This window comes from Siniperca chuatsi, linkage group LG21 (assembly GCF_020085105.1).
Source record: "Siniperca chuatsi isolate FFG_IHB_CAS linkage group LG21, ASM2008510v1, whole genome shotgun sequence".
NCBI lineage: Eukaryota > Metazoa > Chordata > Actinopteri > Centrarchiformes > Sinipercidae > Siniperca > Siniperca chuatsi.
The window spans coordinates 10,475,840-10,502,595 of NC_058062.1; the positions used below are offsets into that span (position 1 = coordinate 10,475,840).

The window sequence follows — 26,756 nt, forward strand, 5'->3', positions numbered from 1 at the left end:
CTTCACATGCACTTGATGCAGATAGATGTAATCCTATAAAAATAAAGACTGCAGAGGGTGGGAATACATGTGGAGAGGGTGGCTGAAGGCTGTCTGGTAATTGATCCCGTACTGTGACAGGATGAACACAGCACTGCATTATTCAATTGCACCTGCCAGCCTCTTAAAACATTCACAGTAACAGACAGGACAGTGAAAATACAGCATCTTCCCTCACCTACCAACAAGCATGTTCCTCTGATCCAGCCATGAGAGTAGTCTGAAGCTGCGCATACTTGCCTTGAGATTTGCATGTCATAAAAAACATTTTTTTTTAATGTGACAAGCGTAATTTAGCAGTGTGACATTGTGCAGGGTGAAGAAAGACCTTAAATATAACCCAGACATATTAGTCTTAACAAGTAAAAGTTTATTGGAATGATACATTTTGCAAAATATTACTTTATGTATATTTTTTTAACATACTCATTGTGTTCTAAGGGTATCTGTCAAGTTCTCCAGAGGGTAAGATAGTTAAGACTGTCAAAGGCAAGGATATACAGTATTGTTTCCCAAAAGGTACAATAGACTACACAATCACTGTACCCAGGTCATGAGGAAAAGATTAATGTTGTTTTTGCTTTTTTGCTTTTTTTGAAAATACAATTAGAAAATATGAACGCAAAACATCTCAGATGTAAAAAGTGTTATGTTTGAATGAAGAGTGTGTGGAAACTTGATGAAAATAGAAGGCAAACACAGGAAGAAAACCTCAAAATTAGCACAGAGCAGTTGATAGTGTTTAACTGACAGAAGAGAATTAAAGACAGTTAACAAGTTTTGCATGGGAAACAAAAATTAATTTAAATAAAAAAAGCATTGTGATGGCTTCAGTATCTGAAGTGGATTAAGTGCCTTTGCCTTCTAGCAAACTCTGATTTAATCATTTGTCAGAACATAAAGACCAAAGATATTACATGTGCTCTCTTCAAAGCATTACAATGTGTCTTAAAAGTTTCAAATAATTAGCACAAATCATTTAAATATGAGATTTCAAAGGGTGTGGCATGTGCTTCCCTATTTGCAAAAGACTGGACAAGTTAGTTGGTGATCCACTGCATTGTTCAATGTGATGCTCTAACAAATCAAAAGGTTAAACAGTGATGAGACTGTCAGCTGTGGAAACAATGATTTCTCAACATGTCTCAGGTCCAGGAGATGTCTTGCCGTTGGGTTGCTTTACCACATGCAAGAAAAACCGAACTCACCAGAGAAACATGTATTATACAAAACACACATCATGTTTCCAAACAGCATTGAAACATCTCCATCAGACAATTCAAGACATTCAAAAAAGGTATCCTGCGTTTGATCTCAATTACATAGAGACTGCCAAAATAATTACTCAATCATTTAGAGTCAAAAAACATTCTCAAAAATGTCATTTTACAAGACCTTATGACAAATAGATTGATGCACATCAATTCACAGAAGCTTTTCAGTGAGATGGACAAAGTCTAGCACCTAGGGCCTATGGAGGGCGGGGTGGCAAAAACGAATATCCTTCATCAAACCAAAACAATGTGTTCAGTCAACAAACCAGGAATAAGATTTGGTCTGCGATTGTCTTGCATCCACAGAAATAAACTTGGCAAAAGGGGACAGCTTTAGGATAGCTTCCTTAGTTTAATTTGTTACACAGAAAGCTGGATAAAGGAAACAAAACACTCCAATCTCAACAGTCCCAAAAATTTGGTTGGACTGCAAATCTATCTGAAGGTGTTACATGTACGGTATATACAAGAGAAAGGGGAAGGGTGGAAAAAAAAACAACACAATTATCAAGGTGATAAGCACAAATTCAGTGACAATTATCAGCAAACTGTTGCCCTACAACTGAATAATGAACAAAGCCCAGAACTTTCCGACACTTGTAACTGGGTCTTGTTCCATCTTCAAAATAGAGCAGCCGAGAGTCCATTTTAATAGTTAAGCAGGTTATCCACGATCTCAGGTACCTCAGCACAAATAAAGCATAATGCTCTGCCATCTTTCTTTAAAAGTGATATTGTACAAAAATAACATGCACATTTTGTTGAAACGTTTTGCTACTTTTTGCGTATTAAAATCCACCACCATTATAGTTACATACAGAAAACTTTGCAATGTTCTCAGTTTAGCAAATTTGGCAGAATTTATATTTGCTTATTTATGAAATCTTAATTCAGTTCAGTTTCACAACTATGAGACAATGATGAAAAGATGGATATTTCATGTTCTCATATATATATATATATATATATATATATATATATATCTCTCCTATGATTTAAATAAACAACAATAGTCAGGAGTGTGACCACAATGTTAGTTGCTGCTAAACCCACCCTTGAGCACTAAATAACACACAAGCACAGAGATTGACATAAAAAGGACAAAATGATCACCAATAGGATTCTTAAAATGCTCTAATAAATTCAGCTAAGAGAAAGACGGACTTAAATGCAGACTTTCACTCTGATCAAAGAGGTCACCACTGCTTCAGCTGCAAGCAGTGAGTGCATTATCTACCCAATAACCATGCCACATTGAGCAGACAAAGGCAGGTGCAGAGAGTTTTCAAGCTTTAAACCAAACGGGCACAAGGGCTGATGCCACCATGGCCAAAGCTCTGCACCAATGCTTTCGACACAGTTTTCCAACCAGTTGGCATTATGATAGGCACATCTGTTGGACTTGGTATTGCTTGGACAGATTCAGGATGGAGAGATGGAGTGGGGTTGACCAGGGTGACAAGATACAACAATCACTCTCTGAGAAGCTTGTAGAGAGGGCCCGTTCAAAAAGGAGCTTAGCAGATTCAGTACCTTAACAGAAAACCAATGCCTCAACCTGCAAAGACTGAAAACATGTCATTACATCATCAGAAAGATACAAGTCTAGCTGGACAGCCACAACCTATGCCTGTTCTCCTCGAGCCCCTGCCACAAACACAAGAGGGATAAATAAAATGAATAGGTAACAGTTGAGAAACAATCAGAAAAGGCAACACTGCTGGTTCTGTTGGATCTTTCCTCACTTTGCCTACCTTTCCATTGGGGGGATTTTACATTGTTGTCGTCATTACAAATAAGCAAGTTAGCAGTCCACCCTAGCGCTTCCTTCCTTCTGACCCCCTTTTACTTTTCTAAATCCTTGTCTCTCTCTCTCTCTCTCTGCTACTCGTGGATGGAATCTAGAACTCTGCAAACTCCTTTCCACACTTCTCTGTGAAGGAGACTCTGATTTCCTCTTCCTCGTAGTCATCAAAGTTGCTTGTGTCACCAGGGCCTTTGCACTTAGGAATAAAGGGAGCTTCCACCTGGAACACAAAGGACACTTAAATCATCAGAATGATGCAGTGTTGTATAATAGAGAGCACCAAAGCCATAGCAAGCACTATAAACTACTGGATGACATTGGAATAGGCCCCAGGAGATAAAAAGACAATTAAAAACAGATTTATATTCACTTACAGTTGTACATAGTAACTTAAACTGATTGAAATGGCAGTAAAATACGTTATACAATCAAGAAATCATGCATGTATACTTAGAAGGCTTGTCCATTAATGTGTGGTCACATTGCAGGACTAATTTTGTGATCATGTGTTGTCATTTGCTTTCCCTGAAGCCAACTCATATTTCTAATTCTGCTGGTAATTTCTTCGATTTCCAAGAATGGATTTCACCAACTGCATGAAAAAAATACAAACTTGCTGCATTCATTTGCATGATGTGTAGGCAGAGAAAGAAATACTGATAACAAAACTAAGAGCTCAAGAGCTTTTTTCTGTTAAAATAAATCCACATAAAAAGAATGAAATGTGTGTTTTAAATCACATGGATTCTTATAGTTATACAAATAACTACAATGTGGACCAAAACATGGTTACAAATGAAGGACTTAGAGATGATAGATAGATAGATAGATAGATAGATAGATAGATAGATAGATAGATAGATAGATAGATAGATAGATAGATAGATAGATAGATAGATAGATAGATAGATAGATAGATAGATAGATAGATAGATAGATAGATAGATAGATAGATAGATAGATAGATAGATAGATAGATAGATAGATAGATAGATAGATAGATAGATAGATAGATAGATAGATAGATAGATAGATAGATAGATAGATAGATAGATAGATAGATAGATAGATAGATAGATAGATAGATAGATAGATAGATAGATAGATAGATAGATAGATAGATAGATAGATAGATAGATAGATAGATAGATAGATAGATAGATAGATAGATAGATAGATAGATAGATAGATAGATAGATAGATAGATAGATAGATAGATAGATAGATAGATAGATAGATAGATAGATAGATAGATAGATAGATAGATAGATAGATAGATAGATAGATAGATAGATAGATAGATAGATAGATAGATAGATAGATAGATAGATAGATAGATAGATAGATAGATAGATAGATAGATAGATAGATAGATAGATAGATAGATAGATAGATAGATAGATAGATAGATAGATAGATAGATAGATAGATAGATAGATAGATAGATAGATAGATAGATAGATAGATAGATAGATAGATAGATAGATAGATAGATAGATAGATAGATAGATAGATAGATAGATAGATAGATAGATAGATAGATAGATAGATAGATAGATAGATAGATAGATAGATAGATAGATAGATAGATAGATAGATAGATAGATAGATAGATAGATAGATTGTAGATAGATACTGTAATCCACCAGATTTTATGTAGATAGATAAATAGATAGAAAACACGTTTTGTGTGTTTTAGATATTTTTCCATTAGCCTCCCATGTATTATCATCTGTGCAGAGGAAGCACAGATGGTGTGAAATTACCCGTAACTGCAGATGTAGACTAAAGACGCTTCCACTGACCAAAGTCTCATTAAAGCAATTTTCCTTTGTCAGCATCACTTTTCTTCTGCCCTTCCGATTTTGAAAAGGGATGTGGGCTCTATTTGTACACATTAAGACTCTATGAAGGCTGGCCTCTCACCTTCCTCTGGTAGATGGCAATCCAATCAGTGGTGGCAAACCACTTATGGCCCTTGATATCATTGACTCCATTCCTGAGGTTGCCAAAGCGCTTGGTCAGGTCCACCTGCAGCAAATTTCTCAAAAGATCCTTCAGGTCTGAGCTGAAGTGGGAGGGAAAGCGAACCTGCCAACAGTAAAAGCAGTGTGAGTTTGTGTTCTTAAGCCCAGCTTTTTATACCTCATGCTATGGTTTTGAAACAGACTGCAAGACTCTGGCCTACAGCTGTACGTTAGTGCAAGCCTATTAGTTATTTTGACTGGGCCTGAACGCTCTGCTGTGAACATAGTGCTAATGGGAGAGAAGACTTCCCGTGATTTTTCAGAAAATAAAAACCAGGACTCTATAAAAACGTAGCTACCAGATTACATCGCTGTCTCCATCTCTCTCCTCTGCTCTCTGTCATGGATGTAAAAAGAGCTGCAGGTCTGTGTGTCTGACTGAGGGCGGGGCTGAGCTACACACACATGCAGAGCCGACACAGTGGACAGGATGAAGTGTGGCTTCAGCTCCATTCACACAAACTCCGACAATGTGGCTCCTTCCCGCAGGGTTGTTTCGGAGGTGTGGCCGTGTTTATTTGTGCTTTAGAATGTAACCGCCATGAAACAAACAGAAAATAAGGTTTTATTTCGCTGATTCACTGCTGTTTTCGCTAACGCTGCTCCCTCTCTTCATCCCCCCCTAACTCTTTTAATCTGATTAATCACTTAATAAAAAAAATTTTTTTAGGCTGACGGAAGTCATAAAATATGACAACAAACATTTGAAGCTTCATTCGAAAACCTCAATAGAAGAAAAAAAAAAAAAGACATTCGGTACAGCCCTACATTTTTGTTTATCAAATGAGAAAAAAAAATCAGAAACAACAGGAAAATGCATAGATTTCTGTCAAATAAGGTAACACAGACTCATTGCCTTTACTGTATGCAGACCGATCATGCTTACTGTTTTACCATTCTGAGCCAGGAAAAACCTGCAATGCTCTAACTGATGCTAGGCAACACTGTCGGCCTGATTTATACCATTCACTGCTGAAATGTACAATTTGAATGACATTGGTGTATGTACCTAATAAACTGGCAAATCTGTGACTATATGCTGTTGTACATGTGCTGTGAGATCACCAGGACACATGCTACAACTTATCAGTTAGACAAACACCCAAATACGTTGATACTTTTTAAAAAATAGAAATAAAACCAATTGTTTATTTTCACTTATCAGCACCCATGTTCATCAAATACAGAAAACTCTAATTTGTAAAATACTAAGCGTGTTATCAATACTCAGTCGGACTACGGGGCTACAATTATAAACTAAGGGTGTCAGCAGTTTAGCGTATAATAAAGCAATAAAAACAAATGGAATGGTCAAAGTTGTCGTATTGACATTTAAGGTGTTGATTGATTCACAATGTCAACTCATGCAACAGTAAGTAACATGCAAAAAGATATAACACCTTAAAAGTTGCCTTTGAGCAGCAGTCTGTAGCTAGCTAACGTTAACTAGTAAATATGAACAGGCAGCAAAACATCCTTTCATTCATAATTCACTCCTCTGACAGTTTCTTTATTTGTGGAACATTTGCAAAGAAACATTATAAAGACAACCTGTTAAACTTGGCCAGCTTGTGCTGCATCCACAATGCCTGCAGGGAATGAAAGCTTGCTTAGCTACGTTTTCATAGCCTAGCCTATTAAATGAGCTTGACCTCTGCATGCACTGCAACTTTTCCTCAGAATGGATGTTTTGATGCGGCTTCATTCAAAACACAAACTATTTGTGTTCATTCACCTATAATTTATTGCTTAATGCCATGCTAAATCCAACCTATTACATCCATGGTATTGCCTAATAATACTTAGCCAACGTTAGAGTAAAACATTTTTTTAGGCCCCCCCCCCCCTTTACTTTATAGTGCAGCGACGATAGACAGGAAAGGGGCAGAGAGAGAGGAGATGACATGTGGCAGAGGGACGTGGGCTGGATGTGAACCCGAGAAACAGCAGTAAGGACTCAGCCTTGGTGCATGGGTCACCGTGAGCTACCGGGGCGCCTGTGCTGCATAATATTTTTGACATGTTGAAACTATTTATAGTCAGTCTAACATTTGATCGTGTGGTCAGTTATAGTTGACTAATATTTGTAAACTTGCCACCGTAGGAATCGGTGGTTACATAACCTTTGAAAACAGGCCACAACTTAACCGTGCATGTGCACGCACGTCATAAGTGCACTTCGGTACTTAAATTTTACAGATGTATGGTGCTATTTGTTTGTCTGATGAAGGCGGAAGCATCTGGAGGCAACACCTCTAATCTACACACACACACTTTCAAGCGTACCACAAGAGTGAGGCTTCCAAAATGGGCCCTGCAGCGCTACAGATACTGGCCGTCATTGATGAATATCTTTTCTTGTAAAATGTTCAGTGTAATCAGTAACACCAATGTAGGTGTCCCTACTTGAAACTAATGCATTTTGAATGAAATACCACCATTTGACTGGCCCTTAAACTAACATTGAAATGAACAACTTCATCTGAAATAGAACCTTATTGTACCAAATTGTGGATCCTTACTGGAAATTTTAACCTCTAAAAACATATTTACAAAGAACAAGCCAAAAGTAACATTAAAGATTAAAATATTTTTATAACAAAGTTAGGAAAAACTAATAATAATGTTAAGCACAAAATGTATTAAGAAAAAGTCCTGTCATGTCCTATTAATTGAGACAAATAATTGCACAAATAATTTTACCAAAGACTGTATTTCAATGCAAGGGGCAGAGGAGCTGATGAGTTAAGAGGAGCAAATTTGTTTTCTCCCTATAGTGGTGATGCAATGGTGCCAAGCGTAAGAGGCAAATTAAGGTCAGTCAATTAGACACATCACTAGTCTATAGATGGAGTGATTTCAAGGTTTAAGGCATTTGAGAATGTTATTTACAACAAAAAAATCTGTTGTTTCTTAGGGAGAATCCACTTAATACAGGAAGTTCCAATTCCCCTTAACTTTTAATCTTTACACTTCAGCTGCAAATGTTTCACAAAACCACCACAATCCTCTAATAATATAATTAAGAGTGATGCACTGTGACACTGTTTTCACACCCGAGGAAAATAGCATTGGTATGAATTATGAACTTTTAAAATGCATTTTGAAATAATTTTTAAGTTTGAAAACTATAACTTGCAAACCACCACCTCTGTTGAGCAACAGTGTTGTGCTGGGACAATGAAACTACTTACAAAAACAAAAAAGGGATTATTTAGGTAGGCTTCTCTAAACTCACCTTCCCTGATACAATCTTCTCGTAAATTTGAATAGGCTGGTCTGCAAAGAAGGGGGGGTAACCAGCAGCCATCTCATATATCAGTACTCCCAGGGCCCACCAGTCCACTGCTTTATTGTAACCCTGGAAAACACAAAGGAAATAAAGGGCAGTCAGATATGTCCTCAAAGAAAAACTCCCACACATTAGTGTTACAATAGATGCTAAGCAGCAAATTGTACCATAGGCCTAAAGTTGATGTCCAGCAACAATGAAATGGTTTTCCTAAATGAAGTCCTGCATTGAGCTGAGAACTCCCCTGCCCTTGTGACATAAAGAGCAGTGCCATTCATTGTGGGTCGAGCTGAACACTTACCTTACTGAGGATGATCTCTGGTGCCAGGTACTCTGGGGTCCCGCAAAGCGTCCAGGTTCGGCCCTTCACCCTTTTCGCAAATCCAAAATCTGTTACCTGGCGAACAGAGTGTACAGCTCTGAGCATTGACCACATACTGCGAGAGCACAGAGACCAATCAATCATAATTGTTGTTGATGGCTAAGACGACAAACACAAAATCCTTGCCTGTATGTAACCTTGCTGGTCGATGAGCAGGTTCTCCGGCTTAAGATCTCGGTAGATGAGATCCAGCGAGTGAAGGTATTCAAAAGTCAGTACAATCTGGGCTGCGTAGAAGCGGGCGTGTGGTTCACTGCAAAACAGATCAGGCACAAAATTTACAGTCAACGAGTAGTGCATGGAAATATTTAGGAGTTAACTAAAAGGGCTATATGCTGTGCAGATTGTAAAGCCCCTTGAGGCAAATTTGAGATTTGTGATATTGGGCTATAATAAATAAAATGATTTAAAAGTCAACTTACCTGAATCTACCGATTCTCCTTAAGTGTGAGAACATTTCGCCCCCGGGTACATACTCCATTATCATATACAGATTACTGTTGTCCTGTAGTGAGATGAGCAAAGTCTTACTTTGACATGCAAAGCACGCATACAACAATTAGGCGACCTTGCTTAGAAGATAAACAGTTGAACTTTTTAATGCATACCTTAAAAGAGTGCTCCAGTCGCACCAGAAAGGGAAAGCTGACAGCTTGCAGGATACGTTTCTCGTTCAGTGTGTGTTCTATCTGCTTCAGCTTTACTACCTAGGAGGGATCAGGATGGATGCTTATTGAGACAAAATAAGTGGACAAAATGGCTCAGCATACATATTATAGAAACAAAAAATAGGATCACTACTTGATTCAATAGTCTTATGTTATACTTATGTCTTAGTACAACCAAACTAGCATTTGAGCACACTCATCTAAATTAGACATCTGTAACATCAACATGTTGTAAAGCCAGGAACTCTTTCAGTGACAATAAACTAGAGAGTAATTTCATGGCACTGTAGGACCCCCCCCAAAAAAAATAACCATATTTATTTACCAAGTAGCATTTCTTTTGAATATCATCAGTACAGTACCTTCTGTTTGTCGAGTATTTTCATGGCAAAATGCTGGCCCGATTCTTTGTGTTTAACCAGCATGACTCGACCAAATGAACCAGTGCCTAAGGTCTTCAAACGCTCAAAGTGGTCCAATGCTGCAGTTTGCTGTGGGGTAGAAAAGGTCAGTAAGAGTAACAACTTGCCAGCAACATACCATGAAAAGCCCTACTTTAGTTTAGCCCTAAATAATACCTTAACTAAAATGTACTGTCATGTCAATAACAAGTATTTATAAAAGAATTCCACTCGTTTTATTGTGAATTAGACATGTTGTCATTTTGTAATTTTTTTTTCACATTAGCCCAGCAGAGGGTGCACCTCCCCTCTCAAATAAACAGGACTTAATTTGTTCATGGGCGGGACAATTTCCATGAGTCTGCTTGCCTGAGTGAACAAGCATGTGACAACAGAAGTCAAGTTGATTCAGGATTTATTATAAAGATGCATTATCACACAAAAAGACAACAACAATATGAAAAAAATACAATAACACTATACAATAATAAGAATAGAATAATAAAACAATGATGATTTAACAGAAAAGGGAGAAGTAGGTCTCTTTCCCTCGCTCACCTGTGCTGGATTCTCCCATTTCTTCAGGAAATCTTCTTTGGCTTTGGCAAGAAACTCCTTCACTGTAATTAGGAACAAAGTGCATATTCATCAGAGAGAGTTCATCTGTTTTAAAAACCACCAAGTCCAGACATATAGGATTTTGTATAATAGGTCACTTCGTGTAATCACCAAGACCCAGAAAAGACCACAATATTGGTGTTTTATAATAAAAAGTGGTGGCCTTAGCAAGATATTCCAGCAAATGAGCATGATTTATGTGCCTATGTGTACATGAACATAGATACTGTCTATGTGATCAGCTGATGACAGTCTGCATTCATCTTCTCAGCTTGGACTACTTTCTTTGATGCTGTGTACCAAACAATTGCTTCTGCCCTAACCATGAAAGTGGACAAGATAAATAATAAGTAACATCTGGCTGACTTTGTGAATTAAACTAATGCTAACATTTATCTAAACACTAATACTGCTCAAGGTAATAATGCACCAGTTTACCCATAGAGTAGAACAAGTCACTTGAAATTGATTTAAAGTACAAAAATAAAATACAAAAAAGACATTATGTGTACAACAACAGTTAGCCGGGTACTTCACAGGTCACAGCTTTATGGGAGAGTGGCAAAGAGGCAGCCACTCGCGTGACATCTCAGCTAGTGTTTGCCAGAAGGCATGTGGGAGACTCTGAAACAAAGTGGAAAAGGTTCTATGGTCTAATTAAACAAATTTTGCCTTTTTAACCATCATACTAAATGCTATGTTCAGCAAGTCAAACACTGGACATCATCCCCAATATGATTTATGGTGGTGCCAGTATCATGATGTGGGGATGCTTCTCTGCAGCACAACCTTCAAGGCTTGTGAAAATACAGGGTAAAATGAACGCAGCACAGAAATCCTGCAAAAAAACAACCTCTCGAGACAGATGCTTACCTCCAGCAAGACACCAACCCCAAACATAAAGCCAAAGCTACAAAGGAATGACTTTAACAACCTGGTGTGGCCAACTCAGAGACAAATCCTCAATCCTATCTGGAATTTGTGACAGGACTTTGATGTTGCTGTTCAATCATATTGTCCATATAGCTGAGCACAACCTGAGCAGTTTTGCAAAGAAGACATTAGGACTGCACATGCTGGAAGCAGCCACTGCCACACACCACAAAACCCATGCTAGTACATTATCATTGTCAGGGGTTCTCCACTTATGAATGCACCATTGTGGAATAAGGAATAGATCTGGAATAATAACTTAAACTGCTCTCTTAGCACAGATCAACATGAGGCTAAAATGCCTTAAGAAGAAACCTACACCTGGCCTCTGTGAACACAGTTTATGACTTGGGAATGCCAAAATACACATGCAACACTGCATACACACACACACACACACACATATCCTATTATAGACCAACAGACAGATTTTGACTGCTTGGCACACAGTGTCATATGCAGTAGTCATTTTTCTAGCGCTCATCTTTATGGAGCTAATCACAGTGCTCTGTGGGAACATGTAGATAACAAGTCCTTCCTCATTCCTTTTTACAGTCTGTGGTGTACTAGTTTTGAGGACACTGGCAGCAGATGAGGGAGCACAGCTTTTTTAGATTTTGTTAGCCTGGGACACAAGATGGTTGAGGTTGTAAATATAGGCTACATCGATTGTCAAAATAGGACAATAGTTTAAATGTATTGTGTTCAAGCAGGTACATAAAAAAAAAAAATCATGCTTCAAATTATATGCTTAACATTTTGAACAAAAAAATTTAAATATCGGACTGAGTTCAAAATAAAAATAATTGATAATTACATTAATACTAAAAAAATATTATGTATACTTATTTATGAACAACTGAAAAACAGCAGAAACATAAACCATGTTAAGCCTTGCAGGATAATGTGGAATGACTATCTGCATGGGAAATTGCTGCAAACCAGCCTACAGCATAATTTACATAAAGCCAATCAGCTGTCAATAGCGAAAGTGCATAGCAATTTTGTGGCCAACTTTTGAATATTGATATTTAAACCAATATAAAAACAACCAGCTTTTGGATATATTCAAACTAGAAAACTAAGATAAATATGAAAACATTACATATTAACATATAAACAAATAACTACACAGAAATTTCTCATGAAAAAAAAAAACTGAGCCCCTCTCTCTCTCTCCCTCTCACACACACACACACACACACACACACACACACACACACACACACACACACACACAAAAGCTTAATCCTGATCTTGCTAATGTGATTTCCTGCTAACTCTCTAAAGACCAAATGCTCCAACAATAGGATGGGAGAAAGCCAGCAAAAAACGGCAAAGACCAAAGTTCGCATAAACATGTCGAGAGCACTGTTACTCTCACAGACAGCAATGGAAGCAGACTGGTCAACAGGGAGAAAACATTTCCCGTGAAAATTGCTCAACTCCCACTTTCAAGCAGAAAGAGCCGCAAATGGATCTATTTCTGTCATAACTTGGAGCTGTTTAGAGGAAAGACGTGGGTGTTGCTGCAAAAGTAGCCGGGAGCTAAATGGCCAAAATCAACAGCTGTCTTTGAGTTGAATTCTATTGATCTTAATGGAGCCTCTCTTTCTGTTAGATTTAGGAGGCTTGGCTGCCATAAATAACCATGGTAACTGCAGGTGATCAACTAAGGCTCAACACCCCAACTCTCCTGCAACCCCAAATTCCTTACCATCTGGGATGACTATGGGTACCTCTGGTGCTGCAGCATCTGCCGATCGCGACCCTGATTCACTTGAGCGCGAGGATGACTCCCTCTTCCCTGCATGCCTTCTGGAGCTCTTCCTGTCACACATTAGCCCTGCAAAGTCTCCCCTGTTCTTCTTCCTTGGCCTCTTCCTCACAGTCACTGACTCATGACCTATCCTCGCCCTCTGAGAGCACTCTGGTCAGATCAGCAGCCCCACTCATCCACAGAAACCAGTCGTGTCCTTGTCGACAGGGTGTCTCCAGTCTTGCCTGTGACTGTCACTTTGCTGGGGACCAAGTTCAGAAAGTAGCATCCACATTCAGTGTGCAGTCAAATTTAGCATGGAGAGCAGCACTGCTCCCGTTACATTCACACAGATCAATTGGACCCTTGCTTTGGTTTGTATCAATATTTATTCTGTGCACAAAGTACTCTCTGCCGTTCCCTCCCATGTAAAACACACATGCAAACACACACAGAGGCTATATATTGATCTGAACAGGGCCATAATCACCAGGGGGAGGTGCATAAAACACTAACTGGTATATTTATCCAACCCAGAGAGGAAGTCCTATGGAAAACTAGGCCTGAGTGACCCTTGAGATGAAGTAGATACATCTAGATGCAACTAAAACTTTCCCTAATTAGCAGAACCAATCAGATGTCGCATCTGAGATGAAAAACTTTCAGAGTTAATCTGGGTGTTTTCAAAAACATAAAAGTGGCTCTCTCAGGAGACACTAGCAAAGCAGGAACGCACAAACCACAGTGATTTTTTTCTCCCTGCCCAAATGCACCAGAGAGTCTGTGTAGTGCCAGTGCTGAATTGATCCTCCAAAAATCAATCCTACATCTATCCCCTGGGCCTCACTGGTCCGCTCTGACGCAGGAACAGAGGGGTTATATTAGGGCAAGCTGACCGACATTAAACTGTGAAGCGCGCCAAATCAGGTCCCAGTCTACACCACGCCTTGTTCGGATAGCATACATCCCTATGTGGCAAGAAATCAGAGGGCAAACAGAGCTGCATGTAAACCAGGAAGGTGTTTTCATTTGTGTAAAGGTGAGAAATCAATTGTAGTGATCAGCTCAATACTGGCAGTGGATATTTTACTGTGACTGGTGAGCAAGCAGTTACTAAGAAAAGCACCAATGGGAAGTTACTTTACATCATACGGTAAGAATTGAATTGGCTAGTTAAATTACTGACCAATTCAGGAGCAGATGAGCTGACAAACTGAGTTGATGGTCACATCACACTTTCATGTTCCATTCACCTCTATTCAAATGCATGTGGAGGACAGTTAATGTGCACGCATCCATCTGTCTCATCGTATACTTGTTGCTGAGCAATAGAGATGCTCAGTATCACCAAGACCCCTTTGCTGAAAAATCAAATGCAGAGAGTCTCACTTTGTGTTGTTCTGTATGGGTTACAGTGTATTTAATACATATCCAGTTGGTTAATTTTCAACTCCCTGCCAATATGTTTCAATGGTGGGAGGTTAAGAGCTAACCAGCTACATATATAGTGGCTATCTGATAATCTAATGAACATTTTACACATTGTGTCTGTTGTGATTACCACTACGCCTGCAGTTGCTGTGAGAGTCCAAAGGAAACTAGTGTTCCTTTACCAATCACTGAACTCCATCCTCAGTTTTACTTTGCTTGCTGCTGGATTTTTCACCTCACCTTGTTCCCTGCTAGTATGTCAGCTTGCCAGTTCAGTGCTGTAAGCTTATCTGAGGTGGCTGATAGGCATTTCAATAGTAAGTTCCACTGGTAATCAGTGCAGGCCTACAACAAAGCCCCTTTAACTGGAGACAGGAAGTGATGAGCGATCCAAACACAAACCTGCCCCTGTTACACAAACCAGCTGCTTGCAGAGCAGGGGCAGGACATGAACCACATAGATATTTATAGATATAGGGGAGTTGCACTTTGACAGGGTGCCACCACTTTATATGACCAAATTCAAAACACACAAGATTCCATAAAACAATCCCATATGTCATAACTGGCTATGAGCACAGTTTTCCTCAGATGTTTAAGTTTAAATGTTTCCACGCTAATAAAAACACATATAATCAGGCAGACTTACAAGAGCCCTACCAGTGAGAAGGAAGAAGAACGACACAAGAGCTTTGTAACAAAAAATAAAGTATGTGTGTGTTTGGATAGGTTCATTATTACAATACTTAACAGTATAAGGCTGATAGTGCCTGACAGACACTTCCAAAATAACTGAGAAATGCCTTCCTATGAACTGTAACTAGAAAACAAACAATACAACAGAGCAGAGACAAACAACAGGCTGCTCTGTGTATGTATTTGTATACATGGACATATGCACACACACAGACACCTCAGCTGCTGATCATAAATACCAGTACAACCAATGTCTGTCAGTATAAAAGATCACTCCACCAAAGCCAATAGACACTCAGCTCACCAACCAGGTCATGATACAAATTTAGTAACAAACATTACCAAGAAGAAAAAAACCCCAGCTTGATTATCTGTTAAACGTATGAGTTCGAGCTAAGCCTGTGATTGGCTAACCTAGTGGGACATAGCATGGACCACGGCTTCATCCCTAATCCAGGCTCCTATTCAGCTTCAGAATGAAAACTCACTCCAGCAGCAAGCCTCTAGCTCCTCCTGTGGTTGGTCATGTCTGCCTTCTCCACTGCCTGTGTCCCCTAGACAGGGCCCGGCTCGTTGAAACAGCCTTCCTGCCAGCCTGTGAATAACAGACATCATACAAGGCAGGAGGAGCCAGCGTAGTCTCAAACCTGTCGTATGTCCGGAGGTTCTAACAAGTGGAAAATCCAGTATATGTGATACCAACAGCGTCTTAAGGGCCAAAACTTCAATCTATTCTGGTCGGCTGTGTTTAGTTCATCGTTTAGAGCAGTAGGCGATGACCAACTGTGCAGAGACTGGGCAGGACCTTCCTTGCCCCTTCACTTCCTGCTGCAGTTCACAGTGTCTATCCGCCCTGCTTCCTCCTGTGGGCCAGAAATCAGCTTTGTATACTAGTGCAGCGACTCTCTGCTCGTCTTCTGCAGCATGGAAAGTTCAAGGGAAACAAACCCTTCGCACATCAACAGGCTCTCACTCTTTCCGTTCTCCGAAGAAACCAAAACGGGCTGCCATGTTGTCCTTAATCTCTAGCTGCTCTGTGGAAAATTACGCTCCTGGGCGGGGGCTCTGGACCCCTGGTCTGCACCTGTCTCTGGGGATCAGGGTGGACCCTAAGCGATCAGGCTGATAAAGATGTGAAGCATGACATGTGAACAAACCTCTCACCAGCAGTGCCTCCTCTATCCCTGCTTCAAACCTACAAATCCCCCAATTTCCATTAGCCTACTTCTTGAGCATTAAAAAAAACCTCTGTGCTATAACACCTGAAAGTCATGGGCCTTGTTACAGGGGTTACCACTAATGGGTTAACGTTACAGAAGGACTGGAGGCTTTTCTTCACACATACTCTCTACCAGCAACATAGAGCTGACACTCATTTTGCAGATACCTGTTCAGACTTTGCACTCTTGAGCGTTATTTATGGTGTCATGGATAAAACATAAAACAGTGTTCTCCCAAGCCTTCTCTATGGCTAGTGATCCTGACTGAAAAGGAAAACGCTTGGATTGAGTTAAATATTTTATTAAGAAATTAGATGTAGTTAACATTTAGTGGTCAACCACTGAGGTTCATACTGTAGATAATTATCATTTATTGTGTTAGCTTATACAAATGTCCCCTTATTTCTTTTTTTTAATGTTATAGTGATAAAAACTGGTGTCAATCTGATGTTCGACAAGCTCATTAACAAAATAAAAAGTTGTGGGGAGCAACAGCCCACAAAATGATTGGCAAGGGTGAAGCATCTCTTCCTCTTTGTCCCACACACAAGCATGCACGCGCACACACACACACACACACACACACACACACACACACACACACACACACTCAGTGACACATACAAGTGCCCTTGTTCTAAATGCTGCTCATCACATGATGTTCAAGAGACTCCTCAACTCCCAAGTTTCTGCCTGGAGAGAATCACCCTAATGCATCATATTATCCCATCCTGGTGCCTTTTTCCTTCTCTGATAACAACCAACTCCCCTCTACTCACTTACTGTCAAACGCAGTCTGTGGGACTCAAAGCTCGGGTCCACATTGCATTAATATTCCACTCATCACTTACATGAACACCCTGAAATATGTGCATCTCCACTTGCGCTTCAAATTTCTGCATTTCTTAAAACATACCCTTTTTTTCGATACACAGAGGAATATTTTGTCCTGAAACAATTAGGTTAGGTCAAAGTACGTAAGGAAACTCCACAGCAATGTTTTTGCAACCTTTCATAACCTTATGAGAGGAGGGAGGAAAAAAAACATCTGAAACACATGAACCACAAAAAAACCTATGACTGTTGTATAAGGCTAGTTGTTGTCATCCTCACTGGTACCTCTGACTATAACCTGGGGCTTTTAATCACGAGCTTTCCCACAGAATCTGAAGAGAGAATGAATAACATCCTCTGCTGTTCATCTGAGATGAACATGGTGTCACAGTAAAATAGCTTGGCTGAAGATTATATGTGTATACGAATGGCCACGGGTATCATCTAAGTTGACAACCCAGTAAAGTTTAGCATATTCTGCTCAATCACTTCTCCATATTCAATTACATTTTATTTATATAGCGCAAATTCAACAAAAGTTATCTTATTGGAATTTTAGAATAGGGTGTGAAAGCACTGAAATATGGTGTCATTGTGGAGGGTCTTTGGGCCTTGATGCATTATGCAGGTATTAAGTTGTACTTTATATTTCGCTGCCATTATGGGAAACAGCTAATAATTACAGCAAAACGATCCAGCTGCAGCTGAGGGTAAAGAGTACTCACCGCTCTCCATCTCATTGCCCTTCTTTGCGGTGGGCGTGTTGCCCATGATGGCAGGCTGATGGTGGAGTTCCTGGGCTCGGACTGAGTTTTCCTTTACAAGTCGTTGAGTGATGCTACACCGCTAACGCAGTCGCTGGGCTCAGTGAAGCTGACAGCTAACGTTAGCTACTAGCTAATAGCTATCATTATTGACTAAAGAGTGTAAATGTATTTACTCCAATACCTCTTCTTAGCGTGTTCAGAAAACTGCAACCAAGCGAGTATATCCAAGTATACAGCTAACACTAACGCGTTAGGTTAGCACGCTAGCTAACGAGCAGATATGGCCAGTGGATGTTAGCTTTGTAGCTCGTCAATTTCCAAGCGAGCACTAGCAAATCAAGATGTCACTCGACTGTCCTTTATTTCCAGAGACAGCTTGGTTTGTCAAAAATCCAATCCGCAGCATTAGACAGATCGTCGAAAGCTGTTTTCCGTCATCTAACGAGCAAGCTAGCGTTAGCTTTTAGCGTCCCTCGCAGTCGTATCCTGGCCCGAACCAACCAGGTGCTATCTCTGTGTAGGCAGGCCTTTTCAGTTGAGACCTGGATAACAAAATTGGTGTCCAGGTTATTCGTTTTTTCCGCTGTTAGTTATTTCAAATGGATATCTCTCCATTCGTTTCTAAGTCAGGCATCAAGTGCAATGGTTTCCCGGGACCGACCATCTGATAGTCGATTCCTAAGATCAACAGACTCCTTCCATTAATCTTCAGACCGCAAAGGAAACTCCAGTCATCCATCCACCGGGTCCCGCCTCTGACTGGCTCTGATTGGCTACATACACCGATACTTACATGACAAACGTCGCAATTCAAGTGCTGATTGGATAAGCATCAATACAGCCAATCATTGCATTGATGCGATTCGTCTGTCAAATCGTTTTGTCCCGCCTCCCGGACGTGCTAGTATTCAACACGCCAATAACTGAAAATGTGTGTTTCCTTTTGTTTTAAATGATCAGCTGTTTGTATTTATCTGACTGAATTTCGTGCAGGATACAAATCAAACACAGTCGCGTCTTGCAATCATCATCCTATTTGCAGAGCAGTATTTTCTAAAACCAGTTCTGTAGCCTAGCCACCCCTTTTACCCGACTGATCTGTGATTGGGTGTGACGTTAACACAGGCTATTTTTAGTAAAATGTGAAAATATAAGGGGATATTCACACTGATATTTGTGTTAAAGAGTTGGCACTATGTTGTGTTTAACCTTATAATGAAATTATATCATGAAAATGTTTGGTGCATTCTTAACAAGGACAAGAGTAAAAACATTTGTTTTCAGTGCAGAATGCATTCAAAAGTAGTTTGTTTTCCTGCTTTTGTAATCAAAATTTTAAAAAGGGAGGACAAAATAAGCCAATTAGGGGGAACGTAGTTCATCCATACACAGATACATAACAAATACAATGTTTTTTTTATTTGGAACACAAAATTGCAAAAAACAAAACATGGAGGAAGTGATATAGCCCATACAAAGCCCATCCAAAACTCCACAATCTAAGTGGGAAAAGGTTTAAGTGCAAAAGGAATTTGAACACAACTATAATGACAGATTATCAAATTCCTGTACAGCAACATATTGCAATTTATTTGCCTATTGCTTCAGTTCTGAAATCCTCTTAAATGGGTATAAATCAGTTCTGCACCAACAAAAGGAAGGAAGGTGAATCACACATCAGCTTTCTGTTCTGTTTCAGTTCAGCTGTATATTTTCATAGTTACAGTTTTCCCTTCCGTGAGTTAAACTACTTCCAATATTGCTTTCAACATCATGGCAAGGAACTCCCCATCTATAAGTGATGATAATACCAGTAAGGTGTTCATAATCGTCCTCATCTGAAGCCCAAGGTGAGAGTTCATTTTTGACATGCTTCAGGTAAATAAGGGCAGCTTTAAGGCAAAGATGTCTGTACATCCACTCTAGAAATGTCCACAGGCATTCTTCAAAAATAAGGTCTTGTGCTGTAAGTTATCACCTTTGGGGCAGGGGTCATCTCTATAAGCAGTCCATAGAGTTATCTGGTAGTATCCCCAAGGGTGGGGCCTTGCCTGGTAGACAGGATGGAGGGAGCATGGAGTTTGATGTGGGATCCACATTTTCAGAGTCTTCCATTCGCTCTGCACAGCCTTCCCAGTTTATATGGAATCTGGTAACACGTGGGTTTGATGCCAGAATATTTCTCTGGAGCTGAAAAAGGAAGATGGAAATATAGATAAATACTACTAATTCTAATAAGTATATGCAGTCATTAAGGAATATATGCCTATTTCTAATATTAGTAAGCAATACATCCCACTTAATTTGGCATCTTGACTCAGAGCAAGACGATGTGAACCCTGTACTGTAGATCAGAATGGTACAAAAAGGTACCAAATGGTATTTATCCAACAATGAATAATCAAATATACAACTTTATAATAACTTATATTAAAACTACAACTTTAATCACTCATTCACAGCTAAACTCACAGTAGCTTATTACTGAAGTTACTATCTGAATTAAGAACATTGCTTACAGAGTAGTAACATTTCTGCTTAACTAGTTATATAACCAAGGGAATTTGATAGGATTATTAGTCATTTTTGAAGGATCAAACAATAATTTTTTGTTCTAAAGTGCCAGCTCAACAGCTTCAATTTTACAATGTATTAGTGCACCATGCTGCTCGATGATGATGATTAACTATTTTCATGGTTAATACAATAAAAAAACATGTTCTTAAAATGCTAGGGTTATGTAGTGTATTAGGTCTTTCACCAATTAAAAGTGTGATTGTTAATTAATGTTTGTATGTTGTGTTTTTGAAGAAACATTTTGAATTTTTATAGCAAAATTCCCTCAAAACTCTTCTTCAATCAGACAGAACACTATACATTCAAGCTCATGAAATTTTTTATCCAAAGTATTATTTCAAACTGGTGACATAAACATTAGGCATGTTGGGAACAGAACAGAACAGATTTTTCAGAAATCAACCATTAGTCTGACCTGCGTGTAATCTGGCTTGATCGGTGGATTTTCACGAAGCTCTGGGTCTGTGTATTCATTGTTCACATAGTAACCAATGCGAATGAACTCCTGGCCACGGTATGTGCAGGTAATTAGCACTACAGTTACACCAACAGCATCACTTTCAGGAATCAATCCAGTGTTCGGGGCATCAGCCTGTTAAAAGAAACACAACACTAAGCAAAAATATAAAGCAAGTTTTTGTATACATTCATTTCAGGGATTTAAACTGTCCACTTCTCAAACGGGGATTATGGCACCAGGGTTGTGATACAATTAATCAAAATCTGTCAGTGTGAAAGACAGCCTTGTAAAACTTCAGCCATAGTCTACTTTGACCCTTTATTTGTCTATAAGTGGATAATAACATGGTTAATTCAAATGGCAAAATGGGCTTTATAGTACTTTGATAAATTGCTTATAGATGAATAAGTAGTTATAGATTGCAGTGAAATCAAGTAGAACAACATAAAAAATGTAAATAAAGGTTCAGCATGCTGATTGCTTAAAGTTATCATTAGTAGATTTGTATGACAAATACACTGAGCTTGATTTTTAAAAAGACTAACTTTGTCCCAATTTATTGATTCCTCAAACTAGGTTTTCACTGATTAACTGGGAACCAGTTGAAATTGATATTTGCTGACATTTATTACGAACAATTATGAATGTAGGTGAAGAAAATAAATTTACGTCACTTGTCGAGTGATCCTACACCTTAAAAGGTTTCTGAGGCAGTTCATGATCCTGTACAGCCGCCAACAGACTTGAGATGATCCTGCTGACAACGTAGGACTAGAAGCTGCTGGAGCCAGCCTGTGTATGCTATGAGCAAACAGAATTAAAGTGTTTTTGCTGAACTGAAACAGGCTTTTGACGAAATCTTTTTTGCAGAGTTTCTTATGTCCACATTGTCAGTCAACTCATTATAATCAGATGTTGAATAGCCACTATAGCTCGACTGATACAGGATTTTTGAGGCTGATTCCAATATTGATATTTGAGAGCTCTGATGACTTATCTATGGTATTAATTATCTTTATGCAACCCATAAACATTTTTGACGAGGTTACCTTAAAATTGCTTTTGTTTTTAAATAATATTGGCCCTCTCCAATATGGCGACCGTGCAGACACATAGCTGCGACATGGCTTAGCTTCACCACCAGTCAAGATGGTGGTGAAGCTAACGAAAACAGAGATTTATTAATCTCATTTCGTGTCTGACTTTAGTGGATTGGGTATGGAATTAATCTGGGGACGCTCCGGTTCAAGTTGAGACCAAACGTTTCTATTGGTTGTCAGTTTTTGAGCGACGACAAAGGCCAAAATGTGTCCTGCAATAGACTAGGCAAGCCTTGTTTTTAGCCTAGCAGTTGTTAATCGCTTGCAGCCGGTTAGGAGGAGGGAGGAGTCAGCAGTTGGTATAAAAAAGTCAAAGGCCAATCCCCATAAAGATGAATTTCCAGCCATGCTGGATTAAATCTACACTCCCTGGCATATTTAGTGTTCGGTAACGGGCTCGCTTAGAGCGTATTTGGTGTGATTTGACAGTGCGGATTACAAAGAGGAGGAAGAGAGAGAAAATAGCGAGGGGCACAGAGAAGAGACAGGCTAGAGAAAGTGTTCATGAAAACTCTGTACAGTGTGTCTTTTGTAAAACTGAACTAGCTTACCACAATAGCACAACGTCTATGCTTCAGCATCTCGCATCCAGTCCACAAAGCGGACCTGACACAAGGTGTGTGTGTATATATACATAAAAATAAAGGTTAGTAAAGACTGTAGGCTACGTTAATTATGACTATAAGTAATGGCTAGTTACGTAAATCAATATGGTGGCTAGTTATGATGTCCCTAAGTTAGCTAAGTTTTGTTCAAGATATCAACCACAGAAAATAAAATGCTGCGGTCAATTTGTGAAAGCCTGAGCCTCATTCATGTTATTTATTATTATGATAGTCACAGTTCCTGTCCACCAGTTTTTGCCTCCTACAAATGCCACAAAGAAGACAGTAAAGGCTTACATTATGCCTGAGCAATAGTTAGGTTTAAACTTGTAGTTCGGAAACCTAAGTATATATACCTACTTTAAAGCAAAAGGTGTTTGTTTTTGCATTTAATACATTTTTTTACCCTACATGATATGAAACAACTGTGTGGCTGCATTATTGTCACATGGCCAGATGAACAGGTAGTGAGAACAGGAACTACAATATAGTGCCCTGGTAGTCTGAATGATCTAAAAGTGTCTGTTTGTAATTTCTGATCTTTCAAACTGCTCTGTGAACAATTAGAAAGCTTTGCAGGAAAGAAGGAGAACTGTCCAAAATTTTAAAGGCAGGACGTCGCAATTGCTGATTTTGAAAAGTGTAATAGAATATAACAGTTATAAAGTGACTGTTCTCAGTATATACTATATGGTTAAAGCAACACAAAGCACTGTTTCAGTTAGTTTGCCTCAACCAAACACACCTGAAACACAAACATATGTCTGCCAGCAGGTACTGGGCCGACCAAGACGGAGTCCAGGACTTGGTCATACTCTTCACTCTCTGCTGAGCCAACGTAGATGATCTTCCATTCCAGGTCTATAAAAAAACAAAACAAAGAAACTGAAGTTATGTTTCACTACAAAATGCAAAGTTATGAATGTAGTGCTGAGACAGTTAGTCCATTAACCAATTAGATGATTGACAGAAAATTTGCCAATTATCACTGATAACAGATTGATCAAATTAGTCACTCATTTAGTAAAAATAGTAAACACAGTCTGGGTAAAGCTTCTCAAATACATAATAAGTAAAAGCTTTTCTGATTTTCACAGTTACAAATCATATTTTATGTGATTTTGCATTCATTCTCCATAGCAAGAGCATGATATACAGAAATGTATCCAAATACAGTCACATTTACAGAGACAGATCAAAATGTCTATGTCAAAGTGTCAATGTCAAAAGTCTATGTATTACCTGTACAAAACTACTGTGCATAAACAATAGCTGTGTTATGTGTGAACAATAATCCATGTTACTATGAACAATAAAGAAAATAGCAAAGTTGTTCATATACCAATAACAATGTAAATATACAGCATATATTGTAAAAGTAAATTGAAGCTCAAAACGTTGACACTTGTAGCTAGCACTGACACCATTTCTTGGACGACGTGCGATAAAGTAGATTAAAATAGACACTGAACTCTACTGTGACCATATTTACAATCCATTAATGGTTATTAGTAGCCTTTTATAGTTACACTGCAACCCTTGAAACATACTTCAACAATACTAAAATTAGGAGTGCCAAAGGCTAGTATTGACATGAAAGGTATGAGATTAATGCACTTCAGGCTGTGCTTGCTATGACTGACAATTTTAATATGTAGTCTGTATTAACACATTTATATCAGCACACTTTTATCTGACTTAGGTAACGTTATATTACACAACTTAGAGATGTGTCCATCATGGGGAACACATTCAGTCAAGCTGTGTATCATTACTTTGCTATTGCCTTGTGACATTACGTTAACATTCACAAATTTGACGGCTTTCTGACTAAAATTAGCTAACGTTAATGTATAGCTAGCTAACTTAGCGTTAGCTGTTAGCAATCTCTAACACAGAGACTAAACTAGCAACGCTTTGGCCTCAGACACACAATAATGATAGCTTTTCTGCGATTGTGCCTACCTTCGGGGAGGTCCTCCATACACTCAAACGTAATTTCAAACTGAAAAGGGTTTCCAAAGGGACTCGGGTTATCTAGAACAGCAACATTCAACACCTGTACCTTCGCCATTGTTGCTGAAGCGCTAAAAAGGGGGGCTAACCAAAAACAAATGTTCAAACCACTTTCCCGGGTAATGCTTTAAACGCAATACTACAACACAACAGTTAACTGAGTCAACGGTATTATCTGCCAAACACCTTTGTTTTTACCAAACTTCAGCCTTATTTATACGACTAAATGCACACTACTCACTTGATTAATGTTAAATATAACTAGCTTTTAATAAATTTGCTGATAGATATCCCGCTCTCCCTGTCTTACCCAAGCTTCACCGCGCTTACGGCAAGCGGTGCGTGCGTGAAAGAAGAGCCGCCTCCATAGAGGGAAAGGTAAAGTGCCTCTATCGCCCCCTAGTGGCACGGCAAGAGAGGCCTGGGTTAACAGAAAATGAATTGCTCATAGCGTACATCATTGACTGTAATTACTTGAACCGTTAACAGATACTTCCTTTCCAGACTTACCAAAGTACTAAATCAAGTTGGAAGTATTATTGCAACGTGGCATAAACATTGGATCTATCAACACTCAAGTCAGTCCATATGTTGCAGGTATTTTGCTACTGTTTTGATTGCCAACAGTTCCACATAATTACCTTGGGTTGGGAGCATAGGTTGGGAGGTACAATAAAATACACTTTATGGTGTCCCATCCCAGGAAGGGAGGACAACAGGCACATTTCACAATATAGCATAATGCATACAAATACAACTATGCTACAACACAACCTTTAAAAATAATTTTACCTTGAAAATTATTCTAGAAACAGTTTTCCACTGAACAAAAATGTATATGTATAAGCTTCACAATGGTAATAGTTATTGCAAGACTATTACTTTTATTGTATATGAGATGTTTCCACACCCTGTGTAAACCATATGCCTGCAGTCATAGTCTATGGGACAACTCTCTCTAGTAAAATGTCCATATTGCTTTATGCAACCAAGAGGACAAAAGCTAAAGGGAGAAAGGGAGAAAAGCTAAAAATGTATTGTTTTTAAACTGAATGTGTTCTCCATTGGCCAATAGGTGACTGTGATTATTCTGAAAAACAAGCAAGACATTCAAATAAATACATAAATAGATAATACAACAAGACAGAGGCCTACAACTTGTTCAAAGCTTTTATACAATAAAGACAGGAAAAACCTGCTCATGGGCTGTCATGCCTTATTTCCATTTCTTAATTGAATTTGATGACCACCCAGATATTCTGTGATATTACTGAAGAAGATACCATATAATTAAAGTAATTCAGTTGGCCATATTTTCAGCTCTCCATATAACCTTAATTCACCACTAAGTTCCATATGCATCAATATAATGTAGGTTACACCATCACTTTTTTAATTAGGGTGTTGTAATAAGTTAACTTTGCCTGACTCATAATTTGTCTACTCTCATAAATAGAATATTGTAAATCACACAGCAAATTATGATTCCAAAATATTATATTACTGAAATAATGTATAAGACAGTAAAAAACACACACAAAAATGGTATGGTCATGAAGGGAGCATCTCCTCAGGCTGACACACTGCTGTAATACAGGAGTAATTTTCCATAGCAGTTCTCAGCTTTTTAAAAATGCCTCACTGCTCTCACACACTGTCCAAATGAAAACTATCCGAGTACCACTGATTAGGTCTGAAGCAGCCCACATTTTCTTTGCCCCTCTGAGTCTGAGAAGGGGAGATTATGTGAGGATTAGAGCCCACCGGACCAGCTGGCCGCCGAATTCAACCTCAAAATATCTCAGGAATGTTGACATCCTTTCTCATGTTGGGTAACATGAAACCTGATG

The 26,756-nt window shown here is 38.9% G+C and overlaps 2 protein-coding genes across 4 annotated transcripts; both read right to left on the reverse strand.

The window, feature by feature from the left end:
- Window positions 1-388: 388 nt before the first annotated feature.
- Window positions 389-18,913, reverse strand: prkacaa (protein kinase, cAMP-dependent, catalytic, alpha, genome duplicate a). Of its 3 annotated transcripts, XM_044180849.1 has the most exons (11): window positions 18,107-18,913; window positions 13,159-13,462; window positions 10,449-10,510; window positions 9,852-9,980; window positions 9,430-9,528; window positions 9,244-9,326; window positions 8,948-9,074; window positions 8,741-8,836; window positions 8,386-8,508; window positions 5,047-5,211; window positions 389-3,340 (listed from the first exon to the last, which is right to left on the reverse strand). In XM_044180849.1, the coding sequence occupies exons 2-11, from the start codon at window positions 13,280-13,282 to the stop codon at window positions 3,215-3,217; spliced, it is 1,134 nt and encodes a 377-aa protein (XP_044036784.1). In that variant the 5' UTR covers window positions 13,283-13,462; window positions 18,107-18,913; the 3' UTR covers window positions 389-3,214. The 3 variants fall into 3 exon arrangements, with proteins under 3 accessions (XP_044036784.1, XP_044036785.1, XP_044036783.1); XM_044180850.1 differs by lacking the exon at window positions 13,159-13,462 and having other exon boundaries at window positions 18,107-18,911; XM_044180848.1 differs by lacking the exons at window positions 13,159-13,462; window positions 18,107-18,913 and adding an exon at window positions 15,816-15,957.
- Window positions 18,914-19,545: 632 nt separating this feature from the next.
- Window positions 19,546-25,250, reverse strand: asf1ba (anti-silencing function 1Ba histone chaperone). The gene is made up of 4 exons (XM_044180851.1): window positions 24,856-25,250; window positions 23,636-23,751; window positions 21,141-21,317; window positions 19,546-20,338 (listed from the first exon to the last, which is right to left on the reverse strand). The coding sequence occupies exons 1-4, from the start codon at window positions 24,962-24,964 to the stop codon at window positions 20,147-20,149; spliced, it is 594 nt and encodes a 197-aa protein (XP_044036786.1). The 5' UTR covers window positions 24,965-25,250; the 3' UTR covers window positions 19,546-20,146.
- Window positions 25,251-26,756: the final 1,506 nt, after the last annotated feature.

Coding starts and splice junctions, on each gene's coding strand:
- prkacaa (XM_044180848.1), bottom strand. CDS start 15,942: ATGATGTCTGTTATTCACAGGCTGGCAGGAAGGCTGTTTCAACGAGCC. Junction 9,327..9,429: donor GACTGGAGCACTCTTTTAAG/GTATGCATTAAA, acceptor ATCTCACTACAG/GACAACAGTAATCTGTATAT. Junction 5,212..8,385: donor AGAAGATTGTATCAGGGAAG/GTGAGTTTAGAG, acceptor TACTGTTGGCAG/GTTCGCTTTCCCTCCCACTT.
- asf1ba (XM_044180851.1), bottom strand. CDS start 24,964: ATGGCGAAGGTACAGGTGTTGAATGTTGCTGTTCTAGATAACCCGAGT. Junction 23,752..24,855: donor TATGGAGGACCTCCCCGAAG/GTAGGCACAATC, acceptor GTTTTTTTATAG/ACCTGGAATGGAAGATCATC. Junction 21,318..23,635: donor GACATATGTTTGTGTTTCAG/GTGTGTTTGGTT, acceptor TTCTTTTAACAG/GCTGATGCCCCGAACACTGG.